Source organism: Dermochelys coriacea, chromosome 2, assembly GCF_009764565.3.
Source record: "Dermochelys coriacea isolate rDerCor1 chromosome 2, rDerCor1.pri.v4, whole genome shotgun sequence".
Lineage (NCBI taxonomy): Eukaryota > Metazoa > Chordata > Testudines > Dermochelyidae > Dermochelys > Dermochelys coriacea.
Window position 1 is genome coordinate 84518517 of NC_050069.1, and position 18867 is coordinate 84537383.

Here is an 18867-nt window from a genome sequence, read left to right on the forward strand (position 1 = left end):
TAATGTATTTAATTTAACACTGTTAAATAATGTTGTTATATAGCTTTTAATTGAATTTATTGATTAAAATGCAATTTATGACTGTACATTTTTACTGTAAATTTGAGTTTGTGCTTTTTTCCATGATCTTTTTTTCCATGACTTTTCAAATAATCTTACTGTTACAAACTACCACCCTAAATATAGTGTATAATGAAAGCTGAAATAGGTAGGGCCTACTAGATTTAGTTAAGGGCTTTTTTGCTGTGGGCTGATTGCTCAGATGCCTAAGAACAAGTGTTTAGTTTAACTTTTCACAGTTGAAGTTACACCCGAGCTGGCATAACCTTGTTATCGTGAACATATTGTGTACTCAGTTGTTTTCAAAGGTGTGGTGAAACTTTATTGGAGAAAGGAGAAGCTGGAATTGGGCAAATAGAATACTCATTGCAGCAATTACAATTAATGTACTTTTGATTATTAAAAAAACTATTAGGCTCAGAAAAACTCCCATTTTTGCATTAGTGGTAAGAAAATGAAACTCACACAGTTGCATCTTCATTAAAACCTATTTCTCTAAGTAAAAATTACATATCACATGTAAGCATAAAAATATAGCCTGAAATAGTATCAAGGTGGAGATATATACAACAAAAAGCAAAGGAATATAGGATTTTTATTAGGTAAGATGACTGTGTTCTGTGTGCATAAATACCAAAACACAGTGGGGTGAGTCTGAGTGAGTGGTTGCTATAAAGAGACAGTCAAGTCTTATTTGGTCCATATTGTTGGGGTTTTGTTGTTTGTTTGTTCGTTTGTTTGTTTTTTGGCTTTTTTTAAAGCTTTTACATAACCTAAGGCATATTGAAACGAATCTGATTTTTAAAAAAATTTTTTTTTTAGTTCCCATGGAAAACAGTTTAAAAATAAAACAAGAAATGCTCCTTTGCAGCGTTTGCAATCTAAAGGTTGTAGCATTGTTCTAAAACCATAAAGTGAAGTTGACTATAAACAGAACTGAACTTGCTTCTTTGCTTTTACAGTCAGTTGAAAGAAGTGCAAAAAATAAATTTTAAAAATAATAAATTATAACTTAGTGTCTTGTAACTACACTTTCTTGCTTTTGTCATTTTTTTTAAAATTTCAACTCCAATTTTTCTGTATTTTGAACAAACAGGGAATAATATACCATAAGATAAAATGAGGAAAGATCACAGCATGAAAATGTATTTGCCAAAGGAGATTCAAATTAGCAGTTAGGTGAGGGCAACCCAACCCGTAGGTTGGGCATTCCACTCCCTACTCTGTTTGGTATGCTTCAGCCAAACTGGGAAGTGGAGTACTTGTACAATGAAGTACTTATTAACCTTTTCTGCCTGATACACATGTATCTAACAGATCCTGGAGCACCCAGACACCGAAGAACAAGCCCCACAAAAGTGAGAGGGGTGATGTGTATTCATTTCTTTCTCATGATTGTGGGTGGGAAGAGAAGGGGACATACCATTGGAGGAGGGGAAAAGTGGTGTTAATTCTTCTTCGCAGAGCTACTTCCCCTCAGTTTCTATTAAGTCTGTGTGATTATCCAAGTTTACTGCACACTTAGAAGCCAAAGCTGATATCAAATATGTAGCTCCAAACAGTGCTTAGAGTAGTATCTGTCCAGCATACACTTATAGTGGTTATGGTGATACGAGCAAACTGTCCTGGGATCCCTCTAGTATTCCTCTTCTTTATTGTTGACCTTGGCTAGTGATGGGTGATAAATTTTTCATATACTCCCGAATCAATTTTTGTTTTTTTTAATTTGTGTCTCTTCATATTGTTTTGTTAAGGCTGGCATGCATTAAGATATTTCCATTTTTTCCACTGACAAGAGCCACAGATATGTTAGTCAACGGGCTTTCAGCCTGTGTATAGCTACATAGTCAGACCCAGACCTGTCGGCCACTGATAGGCAGAGTGTTTCTGCAGTAGAGAGGAACAGGACTTTTAAATCTCCCTGTACGAGGTAGTACCAAGAACATAGATACAGCAGCAAGTATGGTTTTTGTTGTTGTTGTTTTAATATAAATGTTTTTGCTGTGCTGCAAGAAATCTTGTAAAGCTTGAAGCTATGGAAACACAATGAAAAACTGGTGGGCTCTTCAGTATCTGATTATGCCTTCTATCTCCCATGCTTACTCTCATCCTGAATGCAGCATGGAGAATGCCTAGAATAAGGGGGAAACATGGATATGGGCCATCTGCTCCACACAGGAAAAGAAAAATACCCCTAAAAAGACTGTAGTGCTCAGAAAAGCTAAATCCAGTTGCTGGCACAGGAATCTTTCATCTATATCTATTTAAATCTTCTGATGCGTATTCTTTCAGTCTAAGGGCCAAGAGAAGGAAGCATAATTCCAGATGGTGCAGGTACAGGAGCTCCTTATTGCCCCCTTGGGAGGGGGAACAACTTTTAGAGTCACAACAGGAACCACAGGAGGAGAAAAGCAGGAAAAACTCTTCCAGATAGAATTCTTTAAGTACATGCTTAATAGGGCAGTTTATATCCAAGTTTTGAGGAAATGTCTAAGACAAATGAGGAGGAGCCAGTTCAGAAGAGCAGTAATACTACCGAGAGGTATTATCATTCAGGATTCAGAATTGAACCATATGTTTTTCTCAACCCAGCCTCCATAGATATGGTCAGAAAGGAATGGGAGTTCCTAGGAAAACCTGAGACTAAGCAAGCTGACTAAGAAATGTGTGCAAGTTTAAATAAGATTTAATTTCCCTTCCTAATGTTGATGTGGCACTGGCATCCCTAGTTAAGGGTAATGCAGTACCTACAGATGGAGAGTTAAGTCTTAAAAACCCACAGACAAGAGGATGGATACAGCACTCAGAAGAAGCTCTGAGTTCTCGCATAACTGAGAACTTTCATTGCATCCAGATGCTTTGCCTGAACAGTATTGGCACGGATAGATCTGTCTGAATCTATCATCTCAAATAAATGAAGTGCCATGGTTTGAGTCTCTCTCCTGGAAAGATCTCCCTGGCATCAGGCTGTATTTATGAAAACTCTCTGGATGCCCACTAGTATTCAGCAAGATTAATGGACTACAATGTGGTTACCCATTGACATGTGTGATTCCGCAGTTGGAAGACATATCCAAGCTCAGGTGACTTTAGCATTATCAGAATATTAAAAGAAAAATGATTTGTAGACGTGAGGGGTAAAGTGGTGACAGATTCCTCAGTCAAAGAAAAGTCAACCCTGTCTCCTGCAAAGCTCCACAGGAGGGAATATAAATCCTATTCCAAACCCAAGCAATCCTTTTCAGGCTTCCAGACCAGCAGGTTTGGCAGACAAAATAATTTCTGTTATTCCTGGAGAAAGTGGTTAGATCCAGAGATGGCATGTCCAGGTTTGACCCATCCACCTTCTAGTGGTGCTTCAGGTCCTCCTGAACAACTCATGTCTCATTGCCACATCAAAATGGGATAGACCATTGCAATGGTGATCATCTCCTTCAGTTTGTAGATTGTTGGCCTTGAATTGCTTCCAGCAAGTGGTTTCTGAAAATTGTCCAGAGAGGATCTACAAATTCATGTTTTGTTCCTTCAAAATGGTTCACAAACTTAGTCTGCAATAGGAATTCAGAGTTTATCGTTCAGTGCATATAAGCTCATTAACAAAGCTCTCTCCTATCAATGACAGACAGCCTTTGTAGCTGCATGCAGGCTAAGAGCCGATTGATTGATTAATTGGTCTGTGGACCTTGTAAATCAAAAAGAGGAAATTTTCCGTAAGATACATTTTTCCTATTACAAGCAACAGATTCTGTATGACTTATGATGTTACTGTAACATGATATTGTCTAAGGGAGTTGTTTAAGAATTTAATGTGTGCATATAATGGCTGTCTTTAAGACATTTAAGTTGCAATTTGAAAAAGCCCAACTAGTCATTTTATAATATTTGGACCTAAATTGCTGGTAACAATACATTTTCATTTACTCTGTTGAGATAGGTTTCAGAGTAGCAGCCGTGTTAGTCTGTATTCGCAAAAAGAAAAGGAGTACTTGTGGCACCTTAGAGACTAACAAATTTATTAGAGCATAAGCTTTCGTGAGCTACAGCTCTCTTAGTACTTCAATATACTATAGAATAAATTATTACAAAATTTTTGCCTTTCAAAAGAAGTCCGTGGTCTTTTTTTTTAAACTAGTCAACAGTCACAATCCACCCCAAACTTTATTTTGTTTTACATCTTCTTTAAAAACAAAATAAAAATCTATTATAGTAACTTAAAGAAAAAAAACATTTGATGTTATTCAAATGCCAGTTTTAGCCTTATGTTAATTAAAGTGACTAAAATATGAACCTTGTGAAAAACAATAGCTGAGTGTATGTATTAAACAGCTGTTTGACAGAATAAGAGTTTCACTTTTCTGTCCTTTGATCCTTCAGAAATGAATGACATTTACCTGGTCACAGGCCAGGTTTATGTCTGAAACCATTTGAGTCAAACTTTCACGTCATGTCTTGCTTTTATCTGCATTAGTGTGAAGACTTTTCATACAGTGTTGATAGTCTTCTTGTAATGGGATTGTTAGGCAACCAGTTATTGACAAACAGAAAAAATTTGTCATGGTGATTGTTATATTTCAGCTCTATTCAGTCCTACTGATCCTCTAGCCTTAGAACAAGTCAACCTTGCTTGAATAGTCAAAGAACTTAAATTAGATCTTATGCAGTTTACTAAAGATTCTAACCATTTTACAGAATCTGAATCACACTTGTAACTATTTCTGTAGCATAGTTTATTAAAATCTGTGTGTTATATATAGTGCTCTGTAAACCATGGGTTTACATTAGAAAGCAAGAGAAAAGAATATTCAAACCAAGGTATGGAGTTTTATGAAACCTCCTTGTTACTGGAAGTCAGTTGCATTCCTGCTGCTTTATTTTAAATTGGTCCTTTTTAATATGAAAATTAATTTCTGCATGCATCTTTTGGTTTTTAAACATGCCCTGTATGTAGGGTAACCAAGTCATTTTTAGTAGCATGCCAAATAATTATTTTAAAAAAAATCTTGATTACTGGAATATCAGTTCCTCCCCTCACAGTTCTTTCAAAACTTTCCTTTTTGGTCTAAAATTCTATTTTGGAAATAAAACGGGATTATTACTATGAATGTTTTTTATTAGAAATGGGGCTGTTTTAAAAGCTGTTCTGTGCTTATACCAAAACATGAGACTACATGGAAAAGCTTCATGCCAGTGTTGACCCATATGATTAAAATAGCCTGTTTTTAATCTATGACCAAATTTGGAATTAGAGTATCTGCCCACTGGGAGTTTGTAAATTTTTGTAGTTTAAAGAACGATAGGTTTATATAAATAATTGCAATGATTCTCACTGCATGTTTTAAATTAAAATCCACTTTTTCAACTACAGAAAAGTAATAAAAGTACCGGCAGTTTGTTTTCTAAGGAGCTTGTTTAAGTGCGTTTTATACGTGTGATATGGTAGTTTCTCAATTTTTTACATATATACCCTTCTAATGATGATCTTTTTATATTGTTCTGTATACAAGGAGGTCACCCTAGATGCAGAATTTCCGCATTCCAGTAGCTGTTTCTGATATTTGTTTTGAATGAGAGCTTTCACCATTTAAACTGTTTCTTTCTTAGTTTGATCATGCAATGAAGTTGTACTGTGACAATTTTCTGTTATCATGGTAATGAAAGTGAGGCCACTGGTTCAGAATACAGATTTCCATAAGAAGATGAACAAGACCTTGTCTTAAACATATCTTTTAATAAGCATCTGATGTTGTAAGAACAGTTATCAGGAAATGAAATGTACATTGATTTTTGTGTTAAATCCAATACACTTGAAATATTTTCTTAATATGAAAGTGCCTTTCTAATAATGTTTTTAATGTTACTCCTGGGTGAATTCTGCACACAATCTTTTTAAATTCTGTAAAATTCTGCATGTTTTGTCAAAATAACATAATATAATCACGCCAGTTTCAATTATTTTGGTAATTTATTTCAAAATACCTGTCAATAACAACACAGACAACAGAAAAGATTGAGGAAATATATTTTGAAAAACAGATTCCTTACTAGGCATATTAATAGAGAACTTTGTGTAATAATTCATTTGAACTACAATACAGAAATGGTGTAATTGTAGCATGACCTTACTTGCGGCTTCCCTTTGTCTCCCCATCAGAATAAATTATTCTGCAGGGGTTGGGAAGGGAGTAATCTGCAGGGGACATTAATTCTGTGCTTGTAGTATTCCCCAAGGTGTGTAATGTGTAGCTCTGTAATAACCAGTATAGAAAGACAGCGAAGGCTTTATTAATGAATTACTGTACTGTTTTAATGCTTTATATTTTTTCTCTTTATACAGATAAAGACACAATTAATAAAATCAGAGATTTGCGCATGAAAGCTGAAGATTATGAAGTCGTGAAGGTGATTGGCAGAGGTGCATTTGGGGAAGTTCAGCTGGTAGGTTATATTTCAGTGTGTAAATAGAGTTGGATTTTGTTTTACGCTACTCAGCGCTACTTACCTTTTTATTTTTAATAAGATTTTTTAAAAATTAAGCTAATCTTGTAATATAGGGACCGTAAACCTAGTGAGAATTTTATTCTTGGAAAGAAAGTTTTCTAGGATCTTAACTTTTAATACTCGCATGCACAGACTTCTGAGTAGAATGTGCATTTTCACTACCCAGAGGCTGAGTACCCCCTCTATATACTCATCCTGGCCACTGCAACTCTAGAAATTTGAGCCAGCTCTTCAGCTGGCTCTGACAATTTACATCACCCAAGGAGCTGCCTCCAAAACCTGAACACAGATTTTACACGTATAGCCTTTTTTGTGTGTGGTGAGTTAACAACCAGGCCTGCTCATATTGAATCACTGAGTTGGGTAGCTGATGGAAGAAATGTAAAATAAGGCAAATGTGCTCTTCAAAATATTTATTTTCTTTTTACATTATTTAACAAAAATATTTACACTTTTATTAAAAACAAATAAATGTAAATTACAGAGCAATTATTGTGTACATGGACTTTTATTTTTAATATTCTTAGCAAGTGTTCTATTCTGGTAGTTGTAGTTAAAAAATGCAGTTTTATACCATAGATCAATAGAATAATTATTTTTACAAAAGACCCGTGAAGAATTGGATAAAATTGGTGAACTAAGGTAAAATGCTCAGAGGAAAAAATATTGAATTAAATATCTTAATCGATCGTCAATATGGAAATTAATCTATTTTTCTATATCTTAATTTTATCTTCAAAGGTAAGGCATAAATCTTCAAGGAAGGTATACGCTATGAAACTGCTGAGCAAGTTTGAGATGATAAAAAGATCAGATTCTGCATTCTTTTGGGAAGAAAGGGACATTATGGCTTTTGCTAATAGCCCCTGGGTTGTTCAGGTATAGTGATACCACTGTTAATATTTTTGATTATAGCAGCGTGATTTTATTCTATCACTGGATGAATCTCATTGTAACTGAAGAATTATATAAATGTTCATTTGTAGCTTTGTTTCCTAAGCAACTTACAAAACTGCCTTTTTTCAGCTAAGTTGAAATGTTTTGCTAGGAAAAGCCATTGAAACTTTAAAAGCTGCAAAAAACAAAATTGGAGTTGCTGTAATTCTTTTTAAAATTATATTAAATTAAGTAGTTATGTTCTGAATTGATATATGGTAAAATAATTTTGTTAAAATTGTTGTGCCTACTTGACAAGAATTCTTTGTGTCACCCCAGTGTATGTGACAATTATTCATGTAAAAAACATCTTTTTTTTTTGAAAAACAAGTCGTTGCACAAATACATATCTGTTTTCTTGTGTCTTTGGTAAATGAGGTTAAATGCAAAATTTGAAATGAGATGGGAGAAGCCATAATTGAGCAATGTAATATTATGATTTGTGATGATAAATGCAGTTTAGCCTATATAATTTACAGTATGAACTTTTTTTTCCCAAGCCTCAGTTTCTTCTTTGAAATATAAGGACTGGGTCTTGCAAAGACTTGCACATATGCTAACTTGCTCAGTGGTACTACTCTTAATTTTAAGAATGGTGCCTACATCTTTGTTGGTTGATGGTTTAAATGACCTAACTTTCAAGCTCATGGAAGCCTTATTTACACTGATTTGGGAAAAAATCATGTTAGTATTTTTCTAGAGAATGATTATCTGGAAAGATGTTTGCATTGTTTCCAAACAATGTGTAAATTCAAGAGCCATTAATTTATTGGTACTGTTTATTTTGAGCAGGCCTATGTCAACCGATAAACATGGATTTGTACTTCTTTTTAAAAAAAAATTGTAACTCATGTTTCAAACAGTATGATTTGATAGAAAAATGATAAATTTGCAATAGTAAATCAAATATAGTAACTAGGGCTATAAGAACGCTGTAAAAATTCAGAAAAATTTTAATAGTTTTCATTCATAGCTTGTGCATTTTTGGTAGGCAGATCCACTTTCCTGGATTGCTTGATGCATTTATTAGAAGATGACCAGTTTGCAGTTCTGTACAATACTTTATTTTCATAAGATCCTAAATAAAACAGCTATCTAAAGAAAATATGCCGGCACTTCAGAAAAAATGCTGCAGATATATTTGATAAAGTATTTCCTTTTTAATGTATTTGTAAACTAATCAGCTGTCTCGTTTAATTGATGGAAGCTTGTTGCTCAGTTACATAGGTGTATATAGTCTGACGGTGATCTCAGTGTTCATTGAGCCAGAGACTCTGACAATCAATCTCCTTTAAACTACGCTTTGGCAGTGTAAAGAGGCAGAAGACAGCAGAAATAGTGTCCCCTCTTCATAAGGGGAATTCTGGTTGACAAAAGCTGTTGGAATGGCTCTAGTAATTCTACTAATCTTTAAGTGTTAAAACATTTCCAGTAAAATTCATTTGATCAATACAATATGCAAAATTTTCAAGCTTTTATATTAAGATGTCCTTAATATTCAGTTACTTACTTTTGTTTGCTTTTATAGTTATTTTATGCATTCCAAGATGACCGTTACCTTTACATGGTGATGGAATATATGCCTGGTGGGGACCTTGTGAATTTAATGAGCAACTATGATGTTCCTGAGAAATGGGCAAGATTTTATACTGCAGAAGTTGTTCTTGCGTTGGATGCAATTCACTCAATGGGCTTTATTCACAGGTGCATATATAATTACTATAGTTAAACTAGATCTATATTAATCTTTACTTTGTCAGAATGTCTTTATAAGAATTACTTAATCTGTTTTTAAATTGTTGCTGGTATTATTACTTCATGGTTATTCCACTAGACACCTTAAACATTTCTTAGTGTGAGAAAATGCGAATCTGAGGTGATAATCTTCAAGATAAGATATTTTCAGCAAATTGACAGTATTTGAGTATTCTGTTCTCTGCCTGAGTTTGGATTTCTAGGATTGCCCATTTTACAAGTGATTAAAAACAAAACCAAGATGGATATAATAAACTATCCCAAGCATTTAGTTTGGTTTCTTTCCTGAGTAGAGAAAGCACATGGTTTAATAACTGGATAATAATAGTATTTGGTAGTGTCCACTACTAGGTACTATTATTTATTAGATGTGTTGTTGTAGTGCCTAGAGATCAGAGCCCCATGGGGCTAAGCACTGTACAAACACCTAGTAAGGGATAGTCCCTGTGACAATTATTTTACTGTTTAAAGGAACAAGAAGACAAAGGGTAAGAGAGGAAACAGTCACAGAGTGATTTACTACAGGTTGCACAGTAGGTCTCGGACAGGAATAGAACTTGGACTGGGACTCAGGAGACTCAATGCCCTACTGGACCATGCTGCAATATTTGCATTAGAATATACCTCTAATGACATCTAATCAGTCTTGTTTTCTAATCAATCCTCATGTTATGATCGGATTGAATGAATCTCAGGACTGGGTACAATCTTTCCATATTTGTTCTACTTGATGGGTGATCCACTCCAATAGATTTCATTTAGTTTTGTCTCCAAAGAGAGATGTGAGAAGAGAGTGCAAATATGAGAGCGATACAGAGAGAATATAGATGATTGGTAAATAAAGTAGCTCTTTCAGCCTAATGAGGTAACATTGAAAGAGCAAGTCATGGAAAGGAAGAATACTACCTGCAAGTATAGCAATTATTTTTAAACTCCCTAGACATGTATTTCTGCCTATGTTTGTTGTGCCACAGGAACAAAAAATTAACATACATCATACTTTCGTTCGTAGTCCTCCTCTCTGATTTTTTTATCCATCCCTTCTTATTTGAAATAGCAGTGTGGCTAGATATAACACAACAATTTTAATTGCTTTTCTTTTCCTTTTCCTGAAGAGTACTCAGTCGTCATTGGTTGATATCGAAATCAAAAATGACTACATAATCAATGAGAGGCTTGTCTTAGTAAATTACATATAACTGAAGTCCTGCAAATATGCAGATATCCGTTTTATATCGGTGGATGTGGATACAAATTTTGTATCCACTCAGGGCTCTACATATATATCCATATTTCTCATTTTTGTTATGATTCAAAATGGCAGAATGTTATAGTTCTAATTTACTAGACTATTAATCAAAATATAGAGTTGAAATAAAACTTCAAAACCACTAAACAAAGGAACATAGCTTTCTTTTCAACTAAAGCAAATATTCCTATCTTAAATACAAATTTTGTGCTGTATAATAAAAACAGCACAAGTAAATCAAATTATTTTGCATTAAATATGTATAGTGCATTTCGTTGTGAAGGATCCCAAAATACTTTGTATACTGTATACATTTAAGATTCACTTAACTACATCTGAAATATAATCACATCGGGGATAGATTATAATAGCTATTCCATGGTTAGCATTTCTGTAAAGTTTTTGGTTTTTTATTTTATTAATTGGGAACTGAAGAATAATTGCTCCAATTGAAAATATAAGGGTAATTTTAGGTTGGGAAAATGTAAATATCCAAATTGCAATTTGGCCAGGAGGTTAGTATTAATACTTATGCTTGTCCATATATATTCTGCTAGTGGCATGTTCGCCCTGCACTTCAGTTTAAAATCTTTTGGCCAGCAGTGCCTGTTGGGGGCCACACCTGTGTCATGAGTGTCTCATGCCTCCAATTGAAGATGTAAAGGCTGGGGCATCCCCAGCTCTCCCTTGGTTCCTTCTCACCACCTGTGGCTGCAAGTCGGAATGTGCTGCGTCCAAGCTTCTTTACACACAGAATGGCGCATTCTTTGTTATGCAAATAATTGTACTGAGATTTATCCAGTGGAGAAGGACTTTTTCATTAGGAAGGGATATGAGGAACTTGAGTTTGAAGAGTAATACCCAGGTTCTTGAATTGAACCTACATCTACATAGTTACAGTTCACTGCCTTAATGAGAAGACAATACTTACTGATACTTGAAATTTGGGGGTAATTTAACTGAGAGTTTAAAAAATTGGAGTGGGGCAAAAGTCGTCTTGCCATCTTAAGTGTCTTAGTCTCTTCTTGTCATGTCACATCAGAAAAATAGTTGTCTTTTCTTGTTTTGATAAGTGAAACTAATTTGTCAAATTATGTATAATATAATATTTTTCAGAGATGTAAAGCCTGATAATATGCTGCTGGATAAAGCTGGTCATTTAAAACTAGCAGATTTTGGTACTTGTATGAAGATGAATAAGGTTGGTATATTTAAACCTTGAATCTAGCACTGGTATTTGAGGAGAGCATCCAATGAATATTGTTCTTTGGGATGCCATCTGCTATTGATTGATTTAACTTTCTCTGGAGCTTAGCATTGTTGTGTTTGAGAACCTCACATCTGTTAACAAATTTAGCCTCACAGCATCCCTATGAAGTAGGGAGAAATTATCAGTTTTACAGATGGGATATTGAAGCATTAAGAGCCTTTCAGTCGCATAGGAATTCTGTGGCAGAGACATAAAAAGAACCCAAGTGTCTTGGTACTGCCTTAGTCATAAGAAAATCCTTCTATATCTGAGTGTGTATTAGTTTCCACAGTGTGTACAGTGGAAAATTAATTGTTGAGTTGTGCACCATAGTTTCAGTACCAAGAGAGGAAATAACATTTGTATTCTCTATTTTTACTGTTGGTTAGAAGGAGACTGCTAAAAGTACTGACACCTCTTAGTCTGAGATTGCAGTCCATATCTCTGTTATCAACAGGGAGAGTACATAACCCCTTCCCTCCATACCCCCAAGAACTTGGGAAAAAGAAGACTGTTTTTTCCAATGTGAGTGAATCTGAAATTCCTATGTTGTACGTTCTTGTTTTTTCTTTTCCCTCCTACCTCTGTTCCTCTTGTTGACCTAGACTGCAGAGTGAGATTCTTGTTTCATCTGCTTGAGGGGACTTAAGCTATTTAACAGTGGTAAAGAGGGGGAAACTAAAGCGAGAATTTAAGAGAATGGAGACTCAACCTCTATTCCCCCGTTCCCTCCCCCCCGCGCAAATGCAATACTCTAAATTAAATATTTTTGTTTCTCCTGTAAGGATGAGGAGGGGGAGTCCCCATCCTAAGTTTCTGAACTTCTTTCCCTCTTTCCCATTTCTAAATGATTTACTTCTCCTTAAGGTACACAACCTTTGATTACCTTATTTGCTGTAGGAAAGCAACTCCTATAGATGAGCCTGACAGATCCTAAAATGAGAGTTACTGTACATATAGTGCATAATGTCAAGGCAGACAAAAGCATACAATAAATTAGGAAATATTTTTGCCAGACTTTGATTTCTGTAGAACATTACGTGTATTTAATGACACATTTTATTTTATACTATGGAGCTGATTGTGTCCACAGGAGTCTTTACATGGACTTTAATGGCATACGTATCAGGCCCAGAGCGGCAGTATTCTTATTGATCATTTTAAAAAAGTTACATATGTTTGCCATCTAGCAGCCTCATCACAAATTTAAAAGAAAAGGTTGATTCTGCTGCAACTTTTTCAGTGTAAAGAATCAGGTTATTGAAGGACTTGTTGACAGCAAACCAGTGCAATGAGAAACATGAAAAGGAGCTCTCTTTAATTTGATGGAAGCATTTATATCTGCTAATGTGCTACTCAAAGCTCTGAAGAATCAAATCCATATTGTTCCTTAGAAAAATCTGAGGTCATGGCAGTGTCTCAGTGGTTGCATACTGACTATCTCCTTCATGTCTTTGGTTATCATGTTACTGAAGTAAAAAAAGAAATGAGATGAAGCAATTTCTGTGTTAATTGTCTGTGATGAAACAATCAGTATCCAAAGTTACTGTGCCCTTTATGTGCTTATTTGTCATAACTTCACGTGGCAAAAATATTTGTTGAGCAACCAGGTGAAAGAAATCTCAGAATTATTCTATTGGAATATGTCCTCATGAGGCCATAAAATAATAAATGATTTCCAAATCAAGTTTGCAAGCACAACAAATTTTTATTTTTTTTTGCTGTTCCCTACACAGTGGTGTTAGTTTCTGTGAGACAGTACCACGTACATCAACATATACTGGGGGAAAAACCTTGAAATGGGTGATCCTTGATAGATCACATGTAACTGATAAGCACATCTGTTAAATCTTTTCAGGAACACTTGAATGAAGAACTTTGTCTAGCTGCTTTATAATGCATAAATAAAAGGCACTAAGAGCTCCTTCAAATAAGTCCAGACTTGGGCAGTACGTGCGGGCAGTTCCTCATAATTGCATCAAATGGCTTTAGTGGAGTATGCTAGGCATGAATTTGGCCCTATATGTCAAGCTTAATTATGTTTAGACCTGCCACAGTTAGGTAATGATGAATTTTGATGAAAGGTGTTATCCTTGTTTTTATTTCTGAGCGGCAAAGTACCAAAAAAAAAAAAGACATCCATCCCCAATAAATAGACTTTAGCATATACTGGTGTTGCAGAGGCAATTCAGTGCCTGGAATACACTTAATTTCACTCAAAAAAAAATTGCATGTACAATACTGATTTTAAATTGGATATGTTAAGCAAAAATTAGGTATAAGCAACAGTTTTCCATTATGTAATTGCCTCTGCAAATCCCCTTTCTATGAATAGTGTGCCCTGTCCTATGGAGCCTAGAATCATTTCAGAACTGTATGACCAATAGAGAAGAGCAAGTGGGTGCTGACCAGGAATCCAGTATTCTAAATCACAGCCAAGAGACTGCCCTTAATTTGTCTGTTCTTTCTCCACTGGCACAAGTAGCCGTGGGACATTCCTTTCCGCCCTTGTCCCTTAGGCAGTTTGTCTACTTAGGATTTCAAGTTTTAATATTTAATTTTTTGTGGTTCTGTGGATTTTTTTCAGAGCAGTTTAATTGTTATTTAATAGCATTAAAATATATCTTTGGCAGATCTGGAGTTATGTGCTGCATTTAAAAGATATTTTTAGAATGATAAAATGCCCACCTCAGACCAACATTTTCAGAAATTTCCATTGTTTAGGAAAGGAGTATTCATCTAGATGATAAATATTCCCTTAAAATGTTGTGCAATTCCCATTCTCAATATATGAGTCTTACTGTTCTGTTTTCTTTGTAGGAAGGTATGGTACGATGTGATACAGCTGTTGGAACACCGGATTATATTTCTCCTGAAGTATTAAAATCCCAGGGGGGTGATGGTTACTATGGACGAGAATGTGACTGGTGGTCAGTTGGGGTCTTTTTGTATGAAATGCTTGTTGGTGAGTAACAAGGTCATCAATGTTTTATGAGTAAAATTAACTGCACTTGCTTCTTGACTTTATGTTAAAATCACATTATGCTGTTTCTCATGTACCTTAATTCAGAATTATCCTGCTTTACTGGTTGCCAGTAATTGTAGTATTTACAAAATATATTTGTGTTGTACGGAGGCATCAGCAATATTATATCAGTGGGCTTTTGTGGGTTAGTGTTGTTAATTTTGTTATTACTTTAAAGGAACTATTGGTAGAATTCCTTGCTTCTGATGTAGTTTTATTTCCCTCATTAGATATTGCTAAAACGTCCCTTCCAGATATAATTTATCAAAAGGTTATTTTTTTTCCCCCCACTTGTGGAATGTACCAAAATGCATCAAGTGTCAGGTATTTTCAAAGATGTTTTGCAAGGAAGCCTAGTTTGAATGATCCTATAAGATCTCAGTTCACCTTGCCTCCCATTTCAGATGAAACAAGTTGAATTATTTGCTGTATTAATACACTGGTATATTATTCAGAAACAGAATATAAAAATTCCAGCATATGGCACTTAATATAAGTTGACCCAGTGTTGCTGACTCCATTCTTGGTTATGGTTATGAGACCATTTTTTTTTAAAATGGGCAAACAAATTAATAAATTCACTTTCTCTTTCTCTTTGCAAGCATATACATCACAGGCTAAGGAAAAAAATTGAGAGCCCCTTGTTAAAATATTCTTAGCACTTCAGTGGTGGACACTCTAGAAACATTTTTAAGACTTCTCTCCTGAAGTCTTATTGAACATTAAGCACCCTAACAATCCTGTTTTGATTTGAATAAAATGAATCGGCACAAAATGTCCTTTTCACTAAATGGGATGCCTATATTAATAAGACTTGCATTATTGTGGTTAATGATGCAGCCAACTCAACATCTGAGCATATATATGTACCTATAATTATATATCAGTCATTTTGCCTATAATAGATTGTAGCAGTAGCCACCCACCAAAACTACTACTTTATCAAGCAAATAATTGAGCAAATAAATGAACTTTAAGTCATGGCAGGGTCAACTAACACAATCACTGGTGGACTGAGAGAAAGAAGGAATTCCATAATCGAGGTTCCAACAGCAAGAATTGACCATACTTGAAAATTCTTTAGAGCAGTTCATAAACTCTGGTATGTGAGCTTGTTGTCAGTGGTACCTGAACAACAAAAAATTTTGTTTCAATGCACAGTTGCAACATGCACAGCAGTGTGTCAGAAAACATCCTAGAAGCAAACTGTACTCTCCTGGCTGCTTTCAGCCATAAAGGTGAATAACATTCACTCACCATGCAAGCATGGTAGTTTTATTTAGTGGTGTGTTGTGCGCTGTGGCTATGCAGATAGGTGTCGTACTCTAATCTGGTGCACAGTTGGCTGGCTTTGTGTTAAGACTAACCTCTTGCTTGCATTGGGCCTCATAGGTTAAGCTACTAAGGTAAACTTGTGAAGTTCCATACCAGTCCACTAGAACGCCTCTTATCTAAAAAGATGGTTGCATACATGGCTGGTTCAGAGTGGCTCCAAAACCTGCAGTCACAGGGAGCCCTAAGACCAAAAGACTGTTATGCAGGAATTTTGCTGTAGAGCAGGAGCTCCTACTGTATTTCCCTGCCCTTCAGACCCAACAGCCTAACACTTGCAAGGCTGCAAGGCAGGAGGCAGATGGAAAATTCCCTCATCTCTATGCAGGGAAATCGGGAGGCAGGAGTGGTTGGTTGGGTCTGGTGGATAAAAGCCTGGCTATATAGAACTAAGGTGAGTTGCCTGGTTCTTCAGAAGCAGAACAGCTGGCTGTCTACAAATTGGAGCCTTCTCCCACCAGGGGGAACTACTGTGCAATTTGTTCAGCACTGCAGGTATCCAGAGGCACTGCTGAGGAGAAGAGACCTCCTGGAGCTGAAGCTGCATGATACCCAAATAAAGCTCCCATTCTTCTTTGAGTACTTGCTCATGTCGGTTCCATGCTAGGTATGCGTGTGCCGCATGCACAGTTGCTGGAGATTTTTTCCCCTTAATGGTATCTGTAGGACCAGCCCTAGTGCCCCCTGTAGCCACATACATGTGCCGGTATAAGGGGCACTGCTGGATCTGCACCCTCTCGGTTCCTTCTTACCACCTGTGATGGTTGCTTGGAATTACCTTCTTGCTCTTGCAAGGCTTTCCCAGTGGTTTGGACTCTAGTCTATTCTGCATAGTTTTTGTAGTTAGTGTTTTTAGTTATCAGTTAATATTAGTGTATACAGTGTAAATAGCAGTCCCAGTTGTCAAGAGACATTGGCCTAGGGACTGGACATGCCCTGGTCCTCAGGCTTCAAGCCGGGTACCTCCTGCAGCAAGCCCATGCCAATGAATGATCTGCGTTTGAGCTGTTTAAAGTACCTTGGGGAAGCTCACATTAAGGAGATCTGCAGGGGCTTCAGACTGTATTCAGATATTTGGATATTTGGTGTGAAGGCTTTGCTCATGGAGGCAGCCCTCAGACTGTCCTCGGAGTCGTGCCACTCCAAATCGGGGCCAAGCACTTCAACCTCCAAGTGAAGTGCTCCACTGGCACTATGCTGTTCCTGGCACCATTCTCCATTGCTGGTGCCGAGGAAGAAGCATAAGAAACAGCTTGCTGAGAGCGGGCACTCTCTGGTGCCAAAGAGGGACAAGCGGGGAGTAGCTGATGCAGTGAGACCCGTGCTGGGCCACACGTCTTTCCCCAGAGCCATGGTTGGCTCTGGTGACTCTGCCTAGGGCACCGAGCCCAGTCTGGGACCCATCTCCAACTCCTGAGAATGGTCATGGCACCTCGTGCCTGTGGACCCCCTTGACTCTGGAGGCATTCCTGGCTGCAAAGAATTTGAAGTCCCTCCCTCTACTGCCCACCCTCCAAAGCCACTTGCCAGCCAGGGCTACCAGGGATAGAGGGTTCAGGGTGTGGTGAGTTCCATTGCGACAGCAACCACTGTGGCACTTCCCAGAGGAAAGCCCTGCCACAGCGGTCCCTACCCCGGCGCCGGTTACCAATTTCCCGGCACCACCTGGTCTCCAAGGGAAGAGTCCTCTTTGGAATCCGAGGGGGAATCCTTCACCCTGCCGAAAAAGTACCGGTACCTGACATATGTACTGGACTTTGGTACAGACACTGCAGCTGGTGTTTGGCCATGGGGCCATTGGCCAGTGCATTGGCAATATTGGAACCTGTAGTCATACTTGGTGGTGTCCAAGAGATGAACCACTGTTTCATCCTGACTGGCACTGGACCCCAACTCTGGTACTTCAGTGACCCCAGCACCGAGGTCACTGAAGTAGCCCAAATGGAGGTGGTGCAGGTGGCAGAGGAAGGACCAGCCCTTCCTACTGTGCTAGCCTTTTTCTCATCTCCTGATGAGTCGGTTGTGTAGGTCCTAGTTACTGATTTCTGCCAGATGACTACGAGGCCCATCAAGAGCCCCTGAAACAGGTTGCTACAAACTTGGGGCTGGAAGCTGAGGAGCTAAAGGAGTCCACACATAGCCTGATTGATATCGTGGCTGCAGGGGATCCCTCCAGAATGGCCCTGCCAGTCAATGAGGTGCTGTTGGGGCTGGTAAGGGTGCTATGGCAGACCCCTTAGTCTCTGCCCCCTTCCTCAAAAAGGGCAGAGAACAAGTACTGTGTACTGGCTAGTGGGTTCAAATACATGTACTCACATTTCCTCCCTCCCCCTGGTGCTGTCAGTCTCAAATGAGTGGGACCCCAAAGAGCCCCACCCCAAAGAATAAAGAGGCTGGATCTGTTCAGGTGAAAGGTTTCTCTGGAGGAGTCTCTGCACCTTGAAGTCTTTAAACCATGATTTGAGGACTTCAGTAGCTCAGACATAAGTTAGGGGTTTGTTACAGGAGTTGATGGGTGAGATTCCGTGGCCTGCGTTCTGCAGGAGGTCAGATTAGACTATCATAATTGTCCCTTCTGACCATAATTCCATCTGTGATTCCGTGGGCAGCCTTTAGCTTCGTATCTCTAACTAGCAGGCGCTGCTGGGGAGGTATGATTTTAACCTGTGGGACTCAGTGCTCAAGTTTAGGGACTCCGTGCTGCTGGAGTCAAGGCAGGAGTTCATGGTCATCCTGGAGGAAAACAAGATGGAGGCTAGGGCC

At 37.5% G+C, this 18867-nt stretch overlaps 1 protein-coding gene across 4 annotated transcripts in view; it reads left to right on the plus strand.

The window, feature by feature from the left end:
• The window catches only part of ROCK1 (Rho associated coiled-coil containing protein kinase 1), a 185673-nt gene that overhangs the window by 69298 nt on the left and 97508 nt on the right, over positions 1 to 18867 (plus strand). For all 4 annotated transcript variants that reach the window (XM_038388530.2, XM_043508019.1, XM_043508018.1 and 1 more), the window contains 5 exons: positions 6395 to 6495; positions 7300 to 7437; positions 9023 to 9198; positions 11615 to 11699; positions 14568 to 14712. In XM_038388530.2, coding sequence (XP_038244458.1) covers positions 6395 to 6495; positions 7300 to 7437; positions 9023 to 9198; positions 11615 to 11699; positions 14568 to 14712 — 645 coding nt within the window. The remainder of the gene's footprint in view (positions 1 to 6394; positions 6496 to 7299; positions 7438 to 9022; positions 9199 to 11614; positions 11700 to 14567; positions 14713 to 18867) is intronic.